Source organism: Spinacia oleracea, chromosome 6 (assembly GCF_020520425.1).
Source record: "Spinacia oleracea cultivar Varoflay chromosome 6, BTI_SOV_V1, whole genome shotgun sequence".
NCBI classification, from domain to species: domain Eukaryota; kingdom Viridiplantae; phylum Streptophyta; class Magnoliopsida; order Caryophyllales; family Amaranthaceae; genus Spinacia; species Spinacia oleracea.
In genome coordinates this window covers 85,844,284-85,862,206 of record NC_079492.1, presented here as the reverse complement: position 1 = coordinate 85,862,206, position 17,923 = coordinate 85,844,284, and the positions used below count along the sequence as shown (strand labels likewise).

The window sequence follows — 17,923 nt, the reverse complement described above, 5'->3', positions numbered from 1 at the left end:
AACTCGAGATCTATTATATTCATGTAATCGGTCTTAACCTAGGTCAACACTTCATTCTTAGAACAATAATTAACTTTAAATATGCGCATTTTCAAAACTTCAATCACAAGTCAATGCTATCCTCAGAACGATAGTTAAATTTTATTATGTGCTCGAGCGTGTCATACAACAAATGAAAAAAGAGTTAATTATATCCTATGTTTGGTACTTAAATGTACATACAAACTATTTTTTTTTTTTTCGAGGGGACAGACGAACTATATAATGGAAATGAATAATTCCTTTTTTCTTGGAAAATTTATTATTGAAGATCAAAGTCTAGCTAAGTAATGAATATTTAAAATTTAAACTATTAAACAAAGAGTCAAGCATGAATTCATTAATGAAAGTTGTAAGGAATTCAATTACATGGATAGAGAACTCAACACTTAATGAATCATCATCTATACTGCCGATCTTGTGGCTCATTCAAGGAAAAAAATAAAAAAACGTTGTTTAGTTAATAAAAAAGAACCATAATTATTATAGTTTGATATTTTTCTTTTAGAATATAAAGTTACTGGTAAATAAATAAATAAAAGAAAATAAAAAAAAGGTTTATAGTACTAGTATAATAACAAACGAAGAAAAATAGTTAATTAAGACACAAAGAGTTTTAATATAGCTATGGCGGAGCATTATTAGTCTACAGTAGCGTAAGTTCCGGCTTTCTTCTTCCCTCTTAAACACCTCCTTCTAATACCACTAACCTTTTGAGCATGTGTTGTATCATCATCATTGAAGATGAGTGGCATCTCGTTCATATCCTCGCCATCGTCCTCTACGGTCGTTACACGTATACAAGAACATCTCTCTAGGGAAGCGAAGAATGCCGTCGTTACACCGTTGATTAGCCACATTGCCACCCCGTCGACCTTCCGACAACCAGATTGGCCGGAAAATGACGATGAGTTGCGAACCTTGCTATGCCCACCAGCTGCCCGGAAATTGAAGAAGCTGCTGCAGTTTGATGAGGTTGTAGCTGCCATTTACATACGAATTATAAAGATATCTTAATTATGATGGATCATAATTTCATCAAATTTTTTCTATGACCCCCATATAAACTCAGAGCTAGCTTTATGGCTTTTGTCGTACTTATTACTGTGGATTTTTTTGCTTTTTATTTTTTAATAATAAATTTTTTATTTTTGTTTGTTCATGATTTTACGGGATTGCAAAATATATAAAGTTGTTAGCATGCTCCTATTAGTCTATTACTACATGAAATTGGGGCCTTCTTTGTTATTGATTGATAGTTGGGTCTACTAAAAATGTGTGAAGAAAATGGACAGAAATAGTGGTGTTTGTTAGGGTAAATTAACTTTAGTAACATTCACAATTTGTAATTAATAATCGCTTTTCTGAAGAAAAAAAAACAAGTTTTGTAGTTTAACACCTTACATAATTTTTACGGTTTTTTCATGAAATATCCCCGAGGTTTACAAAAACGCACCAAATACCCTCGCGTGTTTCGATTAACATAATATACCCCTATTTATCCGTATTGTTCATGAGATGCACCTAACAGTTAACGGCGTTAGTCTACCGTTAGTGGAATTTTACTATTTTGCCCTTAATTGTGTTATGACCCCATTTACTTACCTTCCCTTTGACAAAAAGTCAAAAAAAAAAATCTCATATTCTTCTATTTCTCTCTCCTCTCCCCTGTTCTTCAAGCTTCAACCTACTCGAAACCCAGTAATTCTGGGTAGATCCTCCTGCTCTCTGGTCGCCGGCGACGTCCGATCTCCGCTCTCTGGTCGCCGGCGGAGGCCGATCTCTGGTCGCCGACAGTGATCCGGAGGATCACTTAAATCAGATGTTGATGGTGGTCGACTTGGCTTCGCGGAGGGTGGTCGTTCTCCGGTGGCCGCATTGGGAAGGTTGTCGATTCTCCGGTGGTGCGGAAGTTTCGCGGCGGTGCAAAAAACGAAGTTGTTCTTCCTCCTGCTCTCTGATAGCCGACGGCGTCCGATTTCCGTTCTCTGGTCGCCGGCGGAGGCCGATCTCGGCCCAGGGTTCAACATCCTCGGTTGCACCGTCGATTCATTGACCCACTCAAGTGCAACGAGCAATAGAGAAAGAAGGGATTCGAAGGACGAATCCCTTAGTTTCTGCAAAAGGTAAGGGAGTTGAAGAAGATGAAGAGGAGAGAGAGTCTTCAAAAGTTTCTGCAATTTGAAGCACAAAAGGGTCAAAAAGTGCTGCATTTAGGGTTAGAATTGAAGCTGATTTTGACGAAATTGGGTATTTTGATTTGCAATTGAATGAAATTCGAGAAGTTGAGGGTGTTGGGAATTCGGAATTGGGAGAGTGAGTAAAATTGAGTGGAGACTGTTTGAAGAAAATTGGGAGTCAATGTAGAAGCAGACATTGATTATGGATTTATGGTGGTGGATTTCCAGAATCGAATTCTAATTCTAAGGTTTCTGACTTACTACTAAGATAGTATGAAGCACTTAGTTAAGGAATTCTCTGTAAATGTTGTTGTAAGTGTTGTTGATCTGAATATCTTTGATAAAGTGGTTTAATTCTTGCAGCCTTTGTGTTTTAAGTAGCTCAATCCCGTATGTTCTTCTCTGGGTCCGCCCTTCTTGTTTCTCCAATCTCAGTCCAATTTGTGGGCGATTAGTGTGAATGGAAGTAATTGATATTTCGAATTTGATTGTTTGCACGTTGATTCTTATGTTGGCGGTTGTAGAACAATGGAGTGCACCGGAGAAGATGGATCAGGAAAAGAGAAGGAAGGGATGGAGAGAAAAGAAAAGAAAAAAAAGCAGTTTGGATATTTAGTGAAACTTAGTTTACAAATAGGTGTATATTGTGCAATAAGTTTAAAAATAGGGGCATTCTGTGAATTATAAACATGACTTAACGGAGGACTAACGGAAGGTCGGATTAGGGGTATTTGGTGCAAACTTAGGCAAAAATAAGGGTATATTATGTGATTCGAAAGACACGAGGGTATTTGGTGCGTTTTTGCAAACCTCGGGGGCATTTCATGAAAAAACCGTAATTTTTATTATAATAAACACCTTAAAAAAAATTAAATTAGAAATCGATGTCACTTAACGATTTTGGTAAGAAAAACTTGATTTTTAATAATGCTAAAGTTCTTAACTCATTATTTGATGGTAGAAAGAGTTGTCTACCATCATATTATGCCTTAAGAACTATAGCATAGTTAAAAATCAATGTTTTTTCTAAAGGAAATCGTTATGTAGTTTCAGTTTCTAATATTTTTTTTTTTAAGGTATTTAAATATAATAAAATTAAGTAAGGTGTTAAATTACAAAATTTAGTGTTTTTGAAGGTGTTATAAGACAAAAAATCCTTAGTTTTATTAAGTTTTTTCAAATCTTTCTAAAATAAAAATGTTATAAGGTAATTAAAAATTTGTAAATCAATTTTGTATTAGGTAACTAAAATTTTGATTTCATTAAAAATAGAGAAATAAATTAAAATAGTTAAAAAAATATCATATATTTTTTGAGCTCGCATGAGTTTTTAACGAGTTGTACTTGAACAATTTTTTTTCGAGGAAAATGCAAGCTGGTATATTAATTGCAGGACAACCGATCCAAAGTTACATACGAAGCGACCTCTTGGGGATAATGATTAACCCAAATTTGTTCGTCGCCAAAAGGAACTAGCTTAGCAAGGTGATGAACTACATAATTAATTGCCATCCCTTTTTACATGAGACCAACTAATTAACAGAATTAAAGGAAACACACAATGACATAATATCACTTAGTACTGAGTCCAAATCAGAGAAAAACACAGCTCCCTTCGACAAACGGTTGATTAAAAGATGACAATCCGACTCCAAGACTGCATCTCTCACTCCATACTTCTTCCCTAGCCTTATGGCCATCGCCATTGCCTTCAGTTCTGCTATTTTTGGAGGTCAATAGGCTCTCATTCTCCTTGTTGCGGCAAACAGTAAATGTAATACCCCGTATTTTTAAATAATTATATATTTAATTATATTTATAAAGCATGTTATATTTTTTATAATTTAAATGTATTTTATTAATTAAAAATATTTATTATTTTTAATTGGGAAGAAAACGATTTTTATTTTTAGTTGGAGAATTTAAATTGGATTTTAAAGTATTCTAACCCAGTCTAATTGTTATTTCAAGATCGAAAAACTAAAGCAAGCATAGTCTTATGTTTAATGAAGCCCGAATTAAAGAAAATCCTAAAGCCTAGCCCATCTTGGAGTTACCTAAGACTATAAATATAGGTGATCACCATCAAAATCCACCACCAATATTCATTAACCACAAAAGCAAAACCCTAACCCTAATTTCTCTCCCCTTTTCATCGAACTTATATTTGAACTTATTTGACTTATCTCGGCCGTTTTTCCCCAAAGGTTCCTTCTTCAAAATTGTAGATCTCAAAAAATTATTGAATTTCTTCTCAAGAATCATTTGATTTCGAGTTTTAAATTGAGAGTTATGGGCAATTTAAAATTCTGCACCCTTAATTCTTCATTTTTCTTCTCCTTGCTTGGGCGTAGCCGGCCACCACCGACCAGCAGCACTTCCAGCTGCCACAGGCGACTTTTCTCTCTTTCCACCTCGTCATTATGCCACCTTGCACGTGGTGAGTTGTTTCCCTCTTCTCATCTTTTGCGTTTTGTGCACAATTTTGTAAAAACAAAAGAGAATTTTCAAAGCTTGATTAATTTAATGGATTTTTAGAGATTTATGTTTTAATTAAACTAATCACATTTCATAGTTTTCATGCATAAAAATTCAGATTTATAAATTAATTGATTTTTCTTTAGACCTTAAAGTATAGATTTTTAATGTTTTAATTGCATGAATTGCCTAGGGTTTTGACCATGGTGATTAATTAGCATTAATAGGGGTTTATTAGGGTTTTAAAAGACTTTTAAGATATTAAATAGTTGCTGGAAATTTAATTAAGGATGAACAATAATTAATTTTTTTTAGGTGCAACTTTGATTGATTAAGTGATTGCACAAAGTGACACCTTTGATAATGTACACAGGGTACGTATACGTGTAGATTATGCTTGTGTATGTAGTATCATGCATAGGTTTTTAATCAAGTCATTTAATATCATGTCATATGTGAATGTGGTGATTAATTGACTCAAGGAAAGAAGTATGATGCATATTTTATTATGTATTCGTTAGTAGAGCATGTTTGTCATTATTTAATTGCGCAAGCATGTAGTATGAATTGTGCAAGAGTCTCATTCATGCTAGAATCAAGAAAAGTTATTATTTGCATGTGAGTTTATGTTCCATGTAAATCAAGGAGAAGCATTGTTGCATGTGAGTCATCGTACCTATGTAAATTCAAGTATAGCATTTATGCATGTGTGTCTAGGTACCCATGCTAAGCAAGAAAGTTTAATATCACAAGTGAGTCTTTATACCCTTGTGATCCGGCACGATACTAGTTGCGGGCTAGAGCTTAGCTACTTAGTAAGTGACTGTCGAGTAGTTCTAGTAGTAGTAATAAAAGAAGCATTTAATTAATGGATACTCACTAAAATCTCGTGGATCATATACCTTGAGTGAACATATGGGGGATGTTCATATGGTGTAGCCCTTTGAATTCTGTCGTGGTACAGGGCTGTGAGGGGGTCGAAAAAGCACGAGGCTAATGCGTGACCTCGTCCCTCGTGGGTGTGACGATTCTTTTTATTCAATCAAGTGTAATTGGATTTCCTGTGAGTTTACACCCAATTGACTAGTAATATAGGAGTCGCCATTCAGTTTTTAACAACAATGAGAAAAACTGACAAAACCCGGTTATCGTGACATAAAGGGAGTGCAATTATGTTTGACCACGACGGCCGTAGGTTCCCTTATGATCCCTGGTGTGGGGATCTCTCAACATACACCCGCAAGGTAGAGATTGAGGGTTCTGAAGGAAATAATGCCCTTGGTCCAAGTATGCATTCTATGTTAAGTCTAATAAATGCGGTTCAGTATTAATTAACAAGTTAATAATTCAGTGAGATCAAGTGAGCTGAATGCCTAGCTAGAGGCCGCTTCAGTTCAAGTGGAATTAATGATATTAATCCACAGCTTACTCTTGACTGAACCCGTAGGGTCACACAAATAGTACGTAAACGGATCAAGTATTTAATGGCATTAGATACTCCATCTATGGATATTCGGAATCGACGGATCTTGGTTTCAGTGGGAGCTGAGATCGTCACAGGCAAGAAATGAATACTCCGGAAACGATGATATTGCCGGAAACGGAAATATGGATCGTATCGGAAATATAAATATTATCCAAGTCGTAGATGTTGCCGGAAACGGAAACATGGTACGTATCGGAAAATATTATCGGAAATGAAAATATTACCAGAATCGGAAATATTGCCGGAAACGGAAATATTGTCAGAATCGGAAATATTATCGGAATCGGAAAATAATTCCGGAAACGGAAATATTAAATATTTGTTCGAAACGGAAATTGATTCCGGAATCGGAAATATTAAATATTGTTCGTATCGGAAATGAATTCCGGAACCGGGAATTTAATCGGAATCGTATCGTACGAATTAGCATCGGACGAGGCCTGCCGGACGAAGGCCCAGCACGAAGTTGGGCCATCGCCCAGCAAGCCAAACGCGCGCCCAGCCAAACGCGCGCCCAGCCAAGGCAGCGCCCAGGCCCACCGCAAGGCAGGCCCAGCACGCGCCAAGGCCATGGCCTCGCTGCGTGGGCTGCTGCTCGCACGCACACGCATGGGCGGCCCATCGTGGCTGCCGTGTGTGTGTGAGTTTGTGTTCATGCACGATTCCTAAAACTATTAGAATTAGTATATGATTAAATTCCTATTCCTAAAAGGATAAATTAATTAATTAGAGTTTTTGTAGGATTCTAAGTTTAATTAATTCGTATCCTACTAGGATTCCAATTCCCTTTCCATAACTCTATAAATACGTGCCTAGGGTCACATATTTTCAGAGATTAATTCAAGTATTCAAAGTGAGTTTTAAGAGAAAAATTCAGCCATATTTCTTACCTAAGAGTGCCGAAAATTCTAGTACCTTAAGGGCGATTCTAGTTGGTCAATCTTAAGGCGGATCCGGACGTGATGTGGACTATCTACGGAGGGACGACACTTGGAGTCCTAAAGACTTGTTCTTGTTCGGTTCGGGCGCAGCTAGGGAAGGCACGCAACAAAGAGTATGCATCTAAATTATGCTATATGATTATGTGTAAATAATATGTATTCCTGGCTAAATGGTTGTTTCCGCATGATTTATGAATTGTCATATGTATCATAACCTAACAGTGGTATCACGAGCCCCTTATTATTTTCATAATCTAAATTGCATGAACATGGTTAAATATTACAAATCTCTATTATATAAAGGAACAGCTGAGGGTATAAGAGTAAAACCACTTTTCGTGTCCCCCTGTAAATTGACGAAATTACCCCCACTCCTAATTAAACCCCCCAGCCTTTCATTCAAAACCCGAGAATTTCCTCTGTTTAAGCGTACATACTTTTCTCTCTCATACTTTCTCTCCTCCTGCTCAGCCGTCGCCGATCAACGCCATCGCCACCATCAGTCTGGTCGGCCCTCCTTGCTCCTGACCGTCACCACCAACAATCTCACGCAATTTTCTCTATCATATCCTCCAATCTTTTGCCTCAATTTTCTCTCTCCTATGATCTGCGTTTCAATTATTTCGTAATTATTCTGGGGTCTTTGTTTTTCTGGAAGATTGGGTTGTTGGTTGGAGATATTGGTTTTGGTTCATTCCTTGATTTTCCATTTATCTGTAAGTTTCTTCGATCCTATTTATTTTATGTTTCCGATCTTAGATTTGATTTTAACTGTTCCGTTTCAATCGTTGTTATTTATAGTTTTTGTTTGATTTGGATCTAGAGTTTGTGTATTTTCGATATCATGCAAATTGTTTAGGGATATTTCATCTAGGATTTTATGCATGCAATCTGTTTATGTATTTGATAATTTTGGCTGTAATTTTCTGTTGTTTGAGTTTTAATTCTATAGATCTGATTTCTTTTGTTGTTTTTGTTCCATTTAAGTTTTTTGTTATTAATTGCAGTCGGAATCTGTGAAATTGTTGAAACATTGTCAATACTGTGTTTACGTTTTTCAATTAGGTATGTTTTGAGAAAATTAATTATATTATTTTTAACGGCAAGTAATTGAATGTGGTGTTTTTGTTTAATATTTGGGCTATTTTCTTTGGTTACCTAATCAATTCGACTAGGTCTGCCAAAGAATTTGAATTATTAGTGAAATTAGGCTATAATTTTTACAATGTCTTCCTTGATCTACTTTATGAAAACCCGTTGTAATTTGAATAAATATATGTGAAACTCAGTTTTTATTTTGTGAATTTGAGTTTTAATTTCACAAGTTAAGCCCGTCTTCAGTTTACTCTTTCCCTATAAAATCGGCTTTGATATTGATGTTTTATATTATAATTCGATTGGATTTCTGTTTTCGACTGATCAGGGCCTTCTTAAAGATTCTAGGGGCCTGTTCTAAAATTAAAATTGGGCCATTCTCTGAGTATCAATTAGCTCATAATTTAGAAATCACAATAAAATTTAAACAATTTAACAATATTGAAGTGCCATATATAGTAACAAAGTGATTTATTTTCAGAACTTCCTCCAAGGCTCTGCTCCAACTTTTGATTTCTCTTCAAATACACCAGTTATATGTGTACATCATTTTTGTATAATTAGAGTACTGTTATTCTATTAAATATAGGAGTAGGAACAAAGATTATACATTACTGGAAAAAATCAAAACGTTTGATGAGAAACATTTAATGGGAATTGATTTTTAGATGTTCATAGCCATTAAGAAAAATCTGTATTTTTCCATTGACAATTGGGAGATTAATGGGAATTGGACTACTTTATTTTAGTAATTTGAAGTAGAATTGTTGGAGAAAATGGAAGAGCAAAGAAGATGGAAGATTGATGATGATGGCGTGAGAAACAATGAGGAAGCTGGCTTTCCTCATTAGGAAGATAAAAGAGAATGCAGCTTTCCAATGTAAGGTATAATAGATTAATAGATGTAGTAAATTTTTTTGGGCCCTTTTTTTAAACCTTACACCTTTTAAATTTTTGGGCCCTGTGCAGTTGGGCTTCTTGAACTCCCTCATCAACGGGCATGCGATTGATGTTCATAAATTCCTGTTTTCGAGTTTGCAAGGTGACGTATGATTTAGCGTGATTGATGTTTTTATTCGAAGTACTCCTAAATATATCATATTTTTGCAATATTTGCTGACATATGATTTCTGGTTTCATTCTTTAGTGAAGAGTGAATGTTCTAATGGAATCAAAAGGTGGTAAAGACGGTTCCAGTAGTAGTAGTAAATCATTGCAATACGTCAGCACCACTTGCTTACACCATTGAATACGTTCGACCAAAGAGAGGAGTCAAGAAATTCAGATCTACTTCTTACTCAAACATAAGCTAAAAGTAAAATGAGTTGCGTTCTAAGAAGTGAAGTCACATCCAGTTATGGAGACCATCTAGCATTCAATACTACGGTCCAAGAAGTGAAGCCACAAATTTTGTGGCATACTATTTGTAAGATATGATAACTCTGTATCTTTGCATTCATAGATTAGGAGTATAAATATACAATGTACAATTAAGGCAATATTCTGCCATGATAATCAGCAATCATGTTGCTAATTTACAGCAATAGTATCGCTAATTATGCGCCAATTATGGCTGATTATTTTTGATTGATATCCTATACATAGATATCATATATACATAATATATGCTATACATAATGAGATTGTTAAACATAAATAGATTATTTACATAATCTATTATTATTTTTGGTGATTAGTTGCAATAAAACAATTTAAATTTCTGATATTATCTCGCACGCATCGCGTGCATATAAGACTAGTTTGCAAGAATTAAAAGGGGTGATTAATTTTCGTAATTGTTAATTAATTGCAAATTGCGTTTATTTAATTATACGTACGCAGTTTTTCGGCAGTTTCTTCGTTACTCATCCAAATCGAGTGATTTTTGTGTCAATTCCGCATGTAAAAGGCATTCTAAAATTTTGACAAAAATAGTGTTTTTCTGCCGAACCCAGAATTCTCAAATTCGAAGCCTAACTATGACTTTTCGAAGGTTTTAGTTTTTCGAATGCAAAATTTCGTAAATTTAAGATGTTAAATTAAATATTTGCGATTCTTGTTGATAAATCTTGAATTTTTGATTGACCTACTGTATATGTTTAACAAGTTTGAATGCCTAGCCTTGTTAATTATGCAATCTAATTTGTAATTATGATTAATTTGTTGAAAATTAGAATAATTTAGAATTAATTTGATTTTCATAATTAATTATAATTTAATTAGAAACCTATGATTAAAAACCACCATAAAAATTGTAAATTTATGATAAATTTTAAATTTTTATGACCTAGGCTTGAATCCATAATAATCGGAAATCAATTGAATAATAAATTTTCGATTTTTTCGCCCTAAAATTATGAAATTAATATTATTTATTAATTTGTCATTAATTTTAAATATAAATTTTAAAATTTTATGCGATTCGTTCATATAACTTGCACGCACAAAGCAATGGACGCTTCGTGTTACCCTTAAGGGGTGTTGTATAGTGCGGGCATGCGACGACGAGCAAGGGAGCTCGTCGCCCATGCGGCACGAATGCAATGAGCAAGGCATGGTGCACGAGCACAAGGCAGCAGCCCTGCCTTGTGTCGTGGGCCACGAGCTATGGACGAATGGGCATGGGCGAAAGGCGAGCCATGGCAGTCGCGTGTGGGCAGCAAGCGAGCTGCGCCACGACGCGCACTGCCTCGCGCAACAGCGCGCAGCCTCGCGCGCAGCGAGCGCAAGCTCGCGTGCCACGAGCGCTGCGCCCAGCGTTGAACGCGCGCAATTGCTCGCGCACAGCGAGCGATGGCTCGCGCGCACAGCGAGCGATAGCTCGCGCGCACAGCGAGCGATGGCTCGCGCGCACAGCGAGCAATGGCTCGCGCGCACAGCGAGCGATGGAGCGCGCGCAGCGTGCGCTGGCGAGCGCGCACAGCGAGCGATGGCTCGCGTGCGTCGAGCGCTGGCGCGCGCGCAGCAAGCACCACAGCGTGCGATGGCTTGCGATGGAGATGCAGCAGCTATGCGACGAGCGCATGGGCTGCGCGCACATGGCCAGCGATGGCTGTGTGCGTGCGGCCCATGGGCGTGCAATGCTTAGGGTGTTTGCGTTGCGATTAGATCGTTTTGAATGTTTAATTTGAAATTTTTCAGTTTACGTAATTTTAATTAATTTTAAAATAATTTAAATTATTTTCTTGGATTTTAATTTTGAATATTGTAATTATAATAAATTTTATTTATTCTAATTATTTTACTAAAATTAAAATCATGAATTAATTTAAATACGACTGAAATTAAATTAAACTTTTTGGATTCAATTATAAATTTATATGAGCTTTAAATTTTAATTAAATTTGTATGTTTCCGGTTAGACTTGAAATACATTTTTATGTTTAAAATTAGTAAAGCATATGAATTTATTGGTTTAAGTGGGAGCCCTTTTAGTCATAAAACTCTTGATTAGGTCTACAAATCCTTAAGGTTAAAACAACTTGATTAAAATTAATAAGGACTGAATAATTGGTAGATTATTGGTGCCCTTGATTAATTGCTGCAAATGTTTACGTGATGCATAATGTGTTTTACTAACCAGCTATGTGGGCCATTCATGATAATGAATGGGTGAATGGTATATATTGTATATGTACTGTTTTGCAGGTTATGAAGTGACTAGTATGGCCCAAATAGGATAGAAAATATGGTCTGCGTACCATTAATTTGAATGTAATTGGTCTAAAGTACCAAAGTCGTTTTTCAATTCAAATATGGTCTGCGTACCATCAAATAGTTGTAATTAGTTTTAATTATAGCTTATCCTATTTGAAGAAAATGGTGCCTCCCACGGAGATTTTCAAGACGGACTTTGAAGTTAAAGCTTCAAGATGAAGTCGGGCCATACTAGATCACATTTATCTTATGCATGCTTTAAGTTATTTATTGCTTTAAATATGTCTTAATTATGCATGAGATTGTGGCTTGATTATGTTGCATGATTAAGGATTTTAGTTCACTTAAAATCTAACCAACATAGTAAGAGCCTTAAGTTCCAAACTTAAAAAATTGAGTTAAAAGGTGCCATGCCAAAATATACACTTGCTTGGATATCCTTTACATCAATCTAGTAATAGTTTTCGCTCAGCGAGGTGTTACTTATTGGTCCTAAAGGGGCAAGGTACACAAATAATTGTGAGTACATGTTAGTTTTGGTGAAACTCAACGATATAAGTAAGGAGTCCTTTTATGTCGTGGCAAAATCGATAGGTTTACCTAATAAGTTCTTAGACGTACCTATCAACCAAGAATAGTTTCTAGACTATTAGCAAAAGGCTTTTGCTTACCTAAGATGTTTTAGGATTAAGTCGACAAACTGTGCTTAGTTCTTCAATGATTTTAGGATCTTGGAATCATTTTATTCACACCTGTCGGAACAATAAATTCGAATAAAATGCTAATAACTTGTTGAAATTGCATGATTGCTTTAATTTTCAAGTTATTACTCATGATAAATCTTTAGACTTTGCATGCTTCAATGTATGTTTTAATTATTGGTTATAATTAAATATCTTGCACTGCAATAAATCCTTTTAGAAAGGTAACAGTAAATTTCCTCGATTGGTAGTGAATCCAAGAACGATTCACGGAAATGAGAGAAAATGAGCAATTTAAAATGTACGTTTCTTATATCGACTTTTATGGTTGTTTTCGAGAATCAAAATCGAATGGCAAACCGATTGGTGCTTGTGAATTCTAAATACAATGTAGTTTTGAGATCATAAAGCATTGAGTTTAATACGCTCAGCTTTACCAATGGTTAACAACCTAATATCTTTGTCCATTTAATTCTCGAATGAGTCTAGTCCCTAGACATTCGAATAGATCGATGCTTAGAGAACTTTAGAAGCTTCTGGTAAGATCATCTAGTTGAAACAAAATATTCAACATAAATTAAAATGGTAAAGAACCTTGTTGGTGACATTGGACATGTCTAACAAAGTATAAAAGTCAACACTAAAGAATTTAATTCTTAAGACTATAAGAAAGGGTACAAGAAATAGGAAAACAAAGGAACAAATGAAAGGAATTTACAATTCCGTTTCTACCTAAAAGTTAATGTTTAAAGAGAAGTGACCTAGCAATCAAACTTCCTTGGTATCGTATACCGCTTGAGGTTCTTACTTCGGTAATAACTCAAACAATGAAAGCTAGGATACACTAATGACCTACAAGTGGGAAATGAAGCATGGCAATGCTACATTAGTTGTAGGGTCATCTAGTTTGTTTTGAGTCCTTTCAAAGGCTGGAACTTAATGGCTATTTTGTTCCATAATCAGCATACCTAAATTTCTGCTTCAAACACAGAAAGACTCACATTCAAGAAAAACAAAAACAATGTTTGTTTGTTTATTTGAATGAAATGGTCAATTACAGGTTGAGTCAATATGCTTGATTAAAACAAACAACTCTTTAAAGAACTTTACTAGGTTCAAATCAACCCCTTGATTTGAGTTCCACTAATCTTTGGCATTGTTGCTTAGACCATATCAACAAGTTAACATTCATAAGCTCTATTTTGATGGACTTTTGAAAGTTTATTGATTTCTAAATCAATTTAAGACAACTAGTCTTACTTGTTGAAAGTAACAAAGAATATGAACTATTGTTAGAACACCTAGACGATAGAGTTCAAAGCTAAAGAAAGGTTTTATGACTTTATTATTTCACATGGATTTGAGTGAATATAGGTTTATTTACTCAAATGTGATATAAGTTGAATCTGTTTGGCTAGTTCAAAGATTCAGAAGTATAAAATCCACTTGGCAAGAAATCATAAAGATCTAGGTTAGATCATGTTGATGATTACTTGAGACCAAATATGATCATCAATGATTGTGTGTTGTAATTTCACAATCTAGCTCCATAAGATATGGCATATCTACGTTGGAAGAATCGAAGTCAATTAGTACTTGATTCGATCAATGATGGATCATAAAGACTTTTCCTATAATTTCTAAAACAAAATGCTCAACTACCACCAAACTAAACCAAATTCGTCAAAGCTATTGAAAAGTAATTTCAGAATAACTTTTCATAAAATATATCTAGAAAGTTCCTAAACTCAGTGGGAGCTTAGTGTTTGTCATTCGACAAACTAAGGCCCAAGTATAGATATATGTTTCATTGTGATTTATTCAAATGAGACACAAGGGTATTGTTTCTACCACGAATTTTTGAGAACATAATGTTTGTTTGCTCGAAATAATGTCCTTTTGGAGATTCGTTTCCAAAATGACAAGTGGGAGAAAATAGACCTCGAAAGTCTTCGAGGCGAACAACAAACATAAACGGACATTCCGGAGGCTTTTCGAAGTGCTTCAGAAAATCCGAACTTATTCTTTAAGGACTTTACAAGTGGCTTTAAAGAATAGACATCTCTTAGAAGACTTTACAAGTGCTTCAAGGAGAACAAGAATATTCAAAGGACTTTCAAGTGGCTATTGATATTCTATTGTTTGATGTTCTATACCGAAGTAGGCATAGAATTCAAGTCACTGAAACTATGAGATTCTTCTATTAGATAGTGAAGAAACATAGAGATCAGGTCAATGAAACTATGAGATTCTTCTATTAAATAGTGAAGAAACCTACAACTTGCAGTCACACTATTATCATATAGATTAATGAGTTTGTGACTTGTAAGAAAGCTATGACGAAATATAGATTCCCTAAAATGGTTAGAGGCCATATATAGACTATATGTTTAAATGGTTAGAGGCCATAAAACATACTCAATGTTTTGATGACAAAATTGAAATTTTGTTGATTTGCAAGAATAGTTTCACACCTATTGGTTGCAAGTTTGTTTTAAGGATAAAAACCATCAAACATGGAATTGTGTTCACGCACAAAGCTAGATTAGTTGCTAAAAGGTTACAAGCAAATTCATGGCATGGATTGTGTTGAAACCTCATGCATAATCGTAATGCTCAAGTCTATAATTCAAGCAATGATTGCATATCGGTACATATAGCAATTGGATGACAAAACAATTCCTCAATAAAATGTTGGAATAAACTATGTACATGGTATGTCATAGGATTTGTGGATCCAAATAAATGCTTGAAAAAGAAAGCTAGCTTATAAATTCTAAGTACAGATTTAAGCAAGCAATTGGGAATTAGAAATGTATTTTAGTGAAACTAATAAGTATTTTAGTTTCATAAAATGTACATGATTCTTATAGATATATAAGAAGTTTAGTGGGAGTACATAAAACTTAATTGGTCCTATGTGTATCACACACATATCTCTCTATTGTGAAATAACATTCAAATGCTAATGACTTAGATTTGAAATTATTCATCAATGATGGACCAAGGCGAAACTTAGTACATACTGGGTATTAAGATCTATTTACAAAGATCTTATGATATTGTTTTGGATTAAGTAATGGCATTTACTAAATCAAACACGAAAGTCTCCATTGGAGATATTCGACCCATGTGAATAAATCTAAGTAAAGGATGTTTGAACTATGTATAAGCATTTACTAAGTTAAACATCAAAGAGTCTAAATGAGATTCATAACCTATATTATATGTCAAAGAATTTAGCCGAATTTAGTATCTACTGAAACTAGATAAGCTAAAGTTACATGAATAGAATTCAATTGGGAATTATTCTCCAAAAGAATTTATCATGTATGATATAATATGAGGATCGCCAAAAACGTATCGTATGACTTTAGGCATGACGAACATATACCAATCTCTATTGATCTAAGTGAAGATCAACTAGATTGAGATCAAGAATACTTATGGTACTTGAAAAGGTACATAGGAATAGTTCTTGATTCAAGGAAATAAAGATATGCTAAATATTGATGCTACACGCATAAACACTGGCAAAGGATCAAGCAAGACCCTTTGGAGTTAACCATTGATAAGGACGAGCTATAGAGCATCGTGTTTTGAAAATGGCAACATGGGTTGGAGACCATGAGTTGTTGCGTGGGAAATTAAAATAAATAATTTCTATGTTCCAAGATATAGTTGGAGAATCTTCCACATATCTATGAACTGCCTGGATAGGTAAATCCAAACAAAGCATCACTAGCAACCTATACAGTTGAAGTAAAAGTAATTATTGCCTAAGAAGCAATAAAACATGGTTGTTTAAAGTTCTTCACTGAACTTGGGTAGATCACCTATCTGCTGGCTTGATGGTTCTTCATTGAAAAATGCGTAGAACCACTCTTGAAGCAAGAAAAACGTCTGCTAACTTGATGGTTCTTCATTGAAAAATGAGTAAAACCACCATCGAAGTAAGAAAGACTAGATCACATAATAAACAAACTCGAAAAGATCTTATCATCATATCTCGAAGAACATTCGATGAAAAGGATATTAAGATTGGCAAAGCATGATAACTAAACCTATGCAACAAATGAGAAGCAACACTCACGTTGTAGCACTGGAAATCAAGCATAGCTTTGAATTCCATAAATTGTTTTAGAAGATGGGTTTGAGGCCCATGGTTATAAAACATTGGGGTTGAACATTTATCATATATGAAATGTATTTTCATATTCCATTTAATCTTGGTTTAGTATTAAATGATGAGTCCCTTCAAATTTGACGATATATTCAAGATAGACTGTCAGGACCAGTCCTGTGACTAAGAAATGTCTATCAAGTGAACTTGAATGTCAAAGGTTGAAAATGGTCCCTAGTCGGAGTTTTCTATAAAATTGGACGCATAGAAAACGTTAGACGATTAGAATGCAAGATGACTAGTAGTTCTGTTTCTTGAACTATGTGGACATGGCAATGTCATAATCATTTGCATAGATACTTACTTTGGGAAGACTAGTATCGGACGAGACCTATGAAACTTTACTGTAAGAGATGAAAATCTGTCATAAGTAAATTTCATTAAAATTATTAGACACTAAATCCTCAATACCTGAGTGATTTGAGATTACTTGTTTGAGAACTGGTTGCTTTGACGTTGACCAACCGTCGCACCGTAAAAGGAGGCTATAAAGGCAACGCTCAGGTAATCACCTATCAAACGAAGTCTAATCTCAAGATCGCAAGATTGGGATTGTCCTCCCATAAATCGGGATGAGATGCTTAAAAGTTGTACAAGGCCACTCGGAGAGCTAGAAACTGTGAAATGCATGGCCGTGCTCAGATGAATCATAGGCTATGATTATCTGTTTATTTGATCAGTTGAACTCTGAAACCGAGGAACACCTCTGGACATAATAAGGATGACAACTCTTACCTTATGTTCAACAGCAAGCATCGAGCGACAAAGGAATTAGGAAATGCACACTTGTCCCTAAGGACAAGTGGGAGACTGAAGGAAATAATGCCCTTGGTCCAAGTATGCATTCTATGTTAAGTCTAATAAATGCGATTCAGTATTAATTAACAAGTTAATAATTCAGTGAGATCAAGTGAGCTGAATGCCTAGCTAGAGGCCGCTTCAGTTCAAGTGGAATTAATGATATTAATCCACAGCTTACTCTTGACTGAACCCGTAGGGTCACACAAATAGTACGTAAACGGATCAAGTATTTAATGGCATTAGATACTCCATCTATGGATATTCGGAATCGACGGATCTTGGTTTCAGTGGGAGCTGAGATCGTCACAGGCAAGAAATGAATACTCCGGAAACGATGATATTGCCGGAAACGGAAATATGGA

The 17,923-nt window shown here is 35.2% G+C and overlaps 1 protein-coding gene and 1 long non-coding RNA gene across 3 annotated transcripts; one reads left to right on the top strand and one right to left on the bottom strand.

Moving 5' to 3' along the window:
- Positions 1–359: 359 nt before the first annotated feature.
- Positions 360–1,186, bottom strand: LOC110781214 (uncharacterized). Its single transcript, XM_021985440.2, has one exon. It carries the CDS (start codon positions 1,026–1,028, stop codon positions 681–683), a length of 348 nt encoding a protein of 115 aa, XP_021841132.1. The 5' UTR covers positions 1,029–1,186; the 3' UTR covers positions 360–680.
- Positions 1,187–7,518: 6,332 nt separating this feature from the next.
- Positions 7,519–9,841, top strand: LOC110798665 (uncharacterized). Of its 2 annotated transcripts, none has more exons than XR_008923167.1 (4): positions 7,519–7,840; positions 8,969–9,104; positions 9,189–9,261; positions 9,367–9,841. It is a non-coding gene; the product is annotated as an uncharacterized lncRNA (long non-coding RNA). The 2 variants fall into 2 exon arrangements; XR_008923166.1 differs by having other exon boundaries at positions 7,520–7,840; positions 8,969–9,099.
- The last annotated feature ends 8,082 nt before the right edge of the window (positions 9,842–17,923 follow it).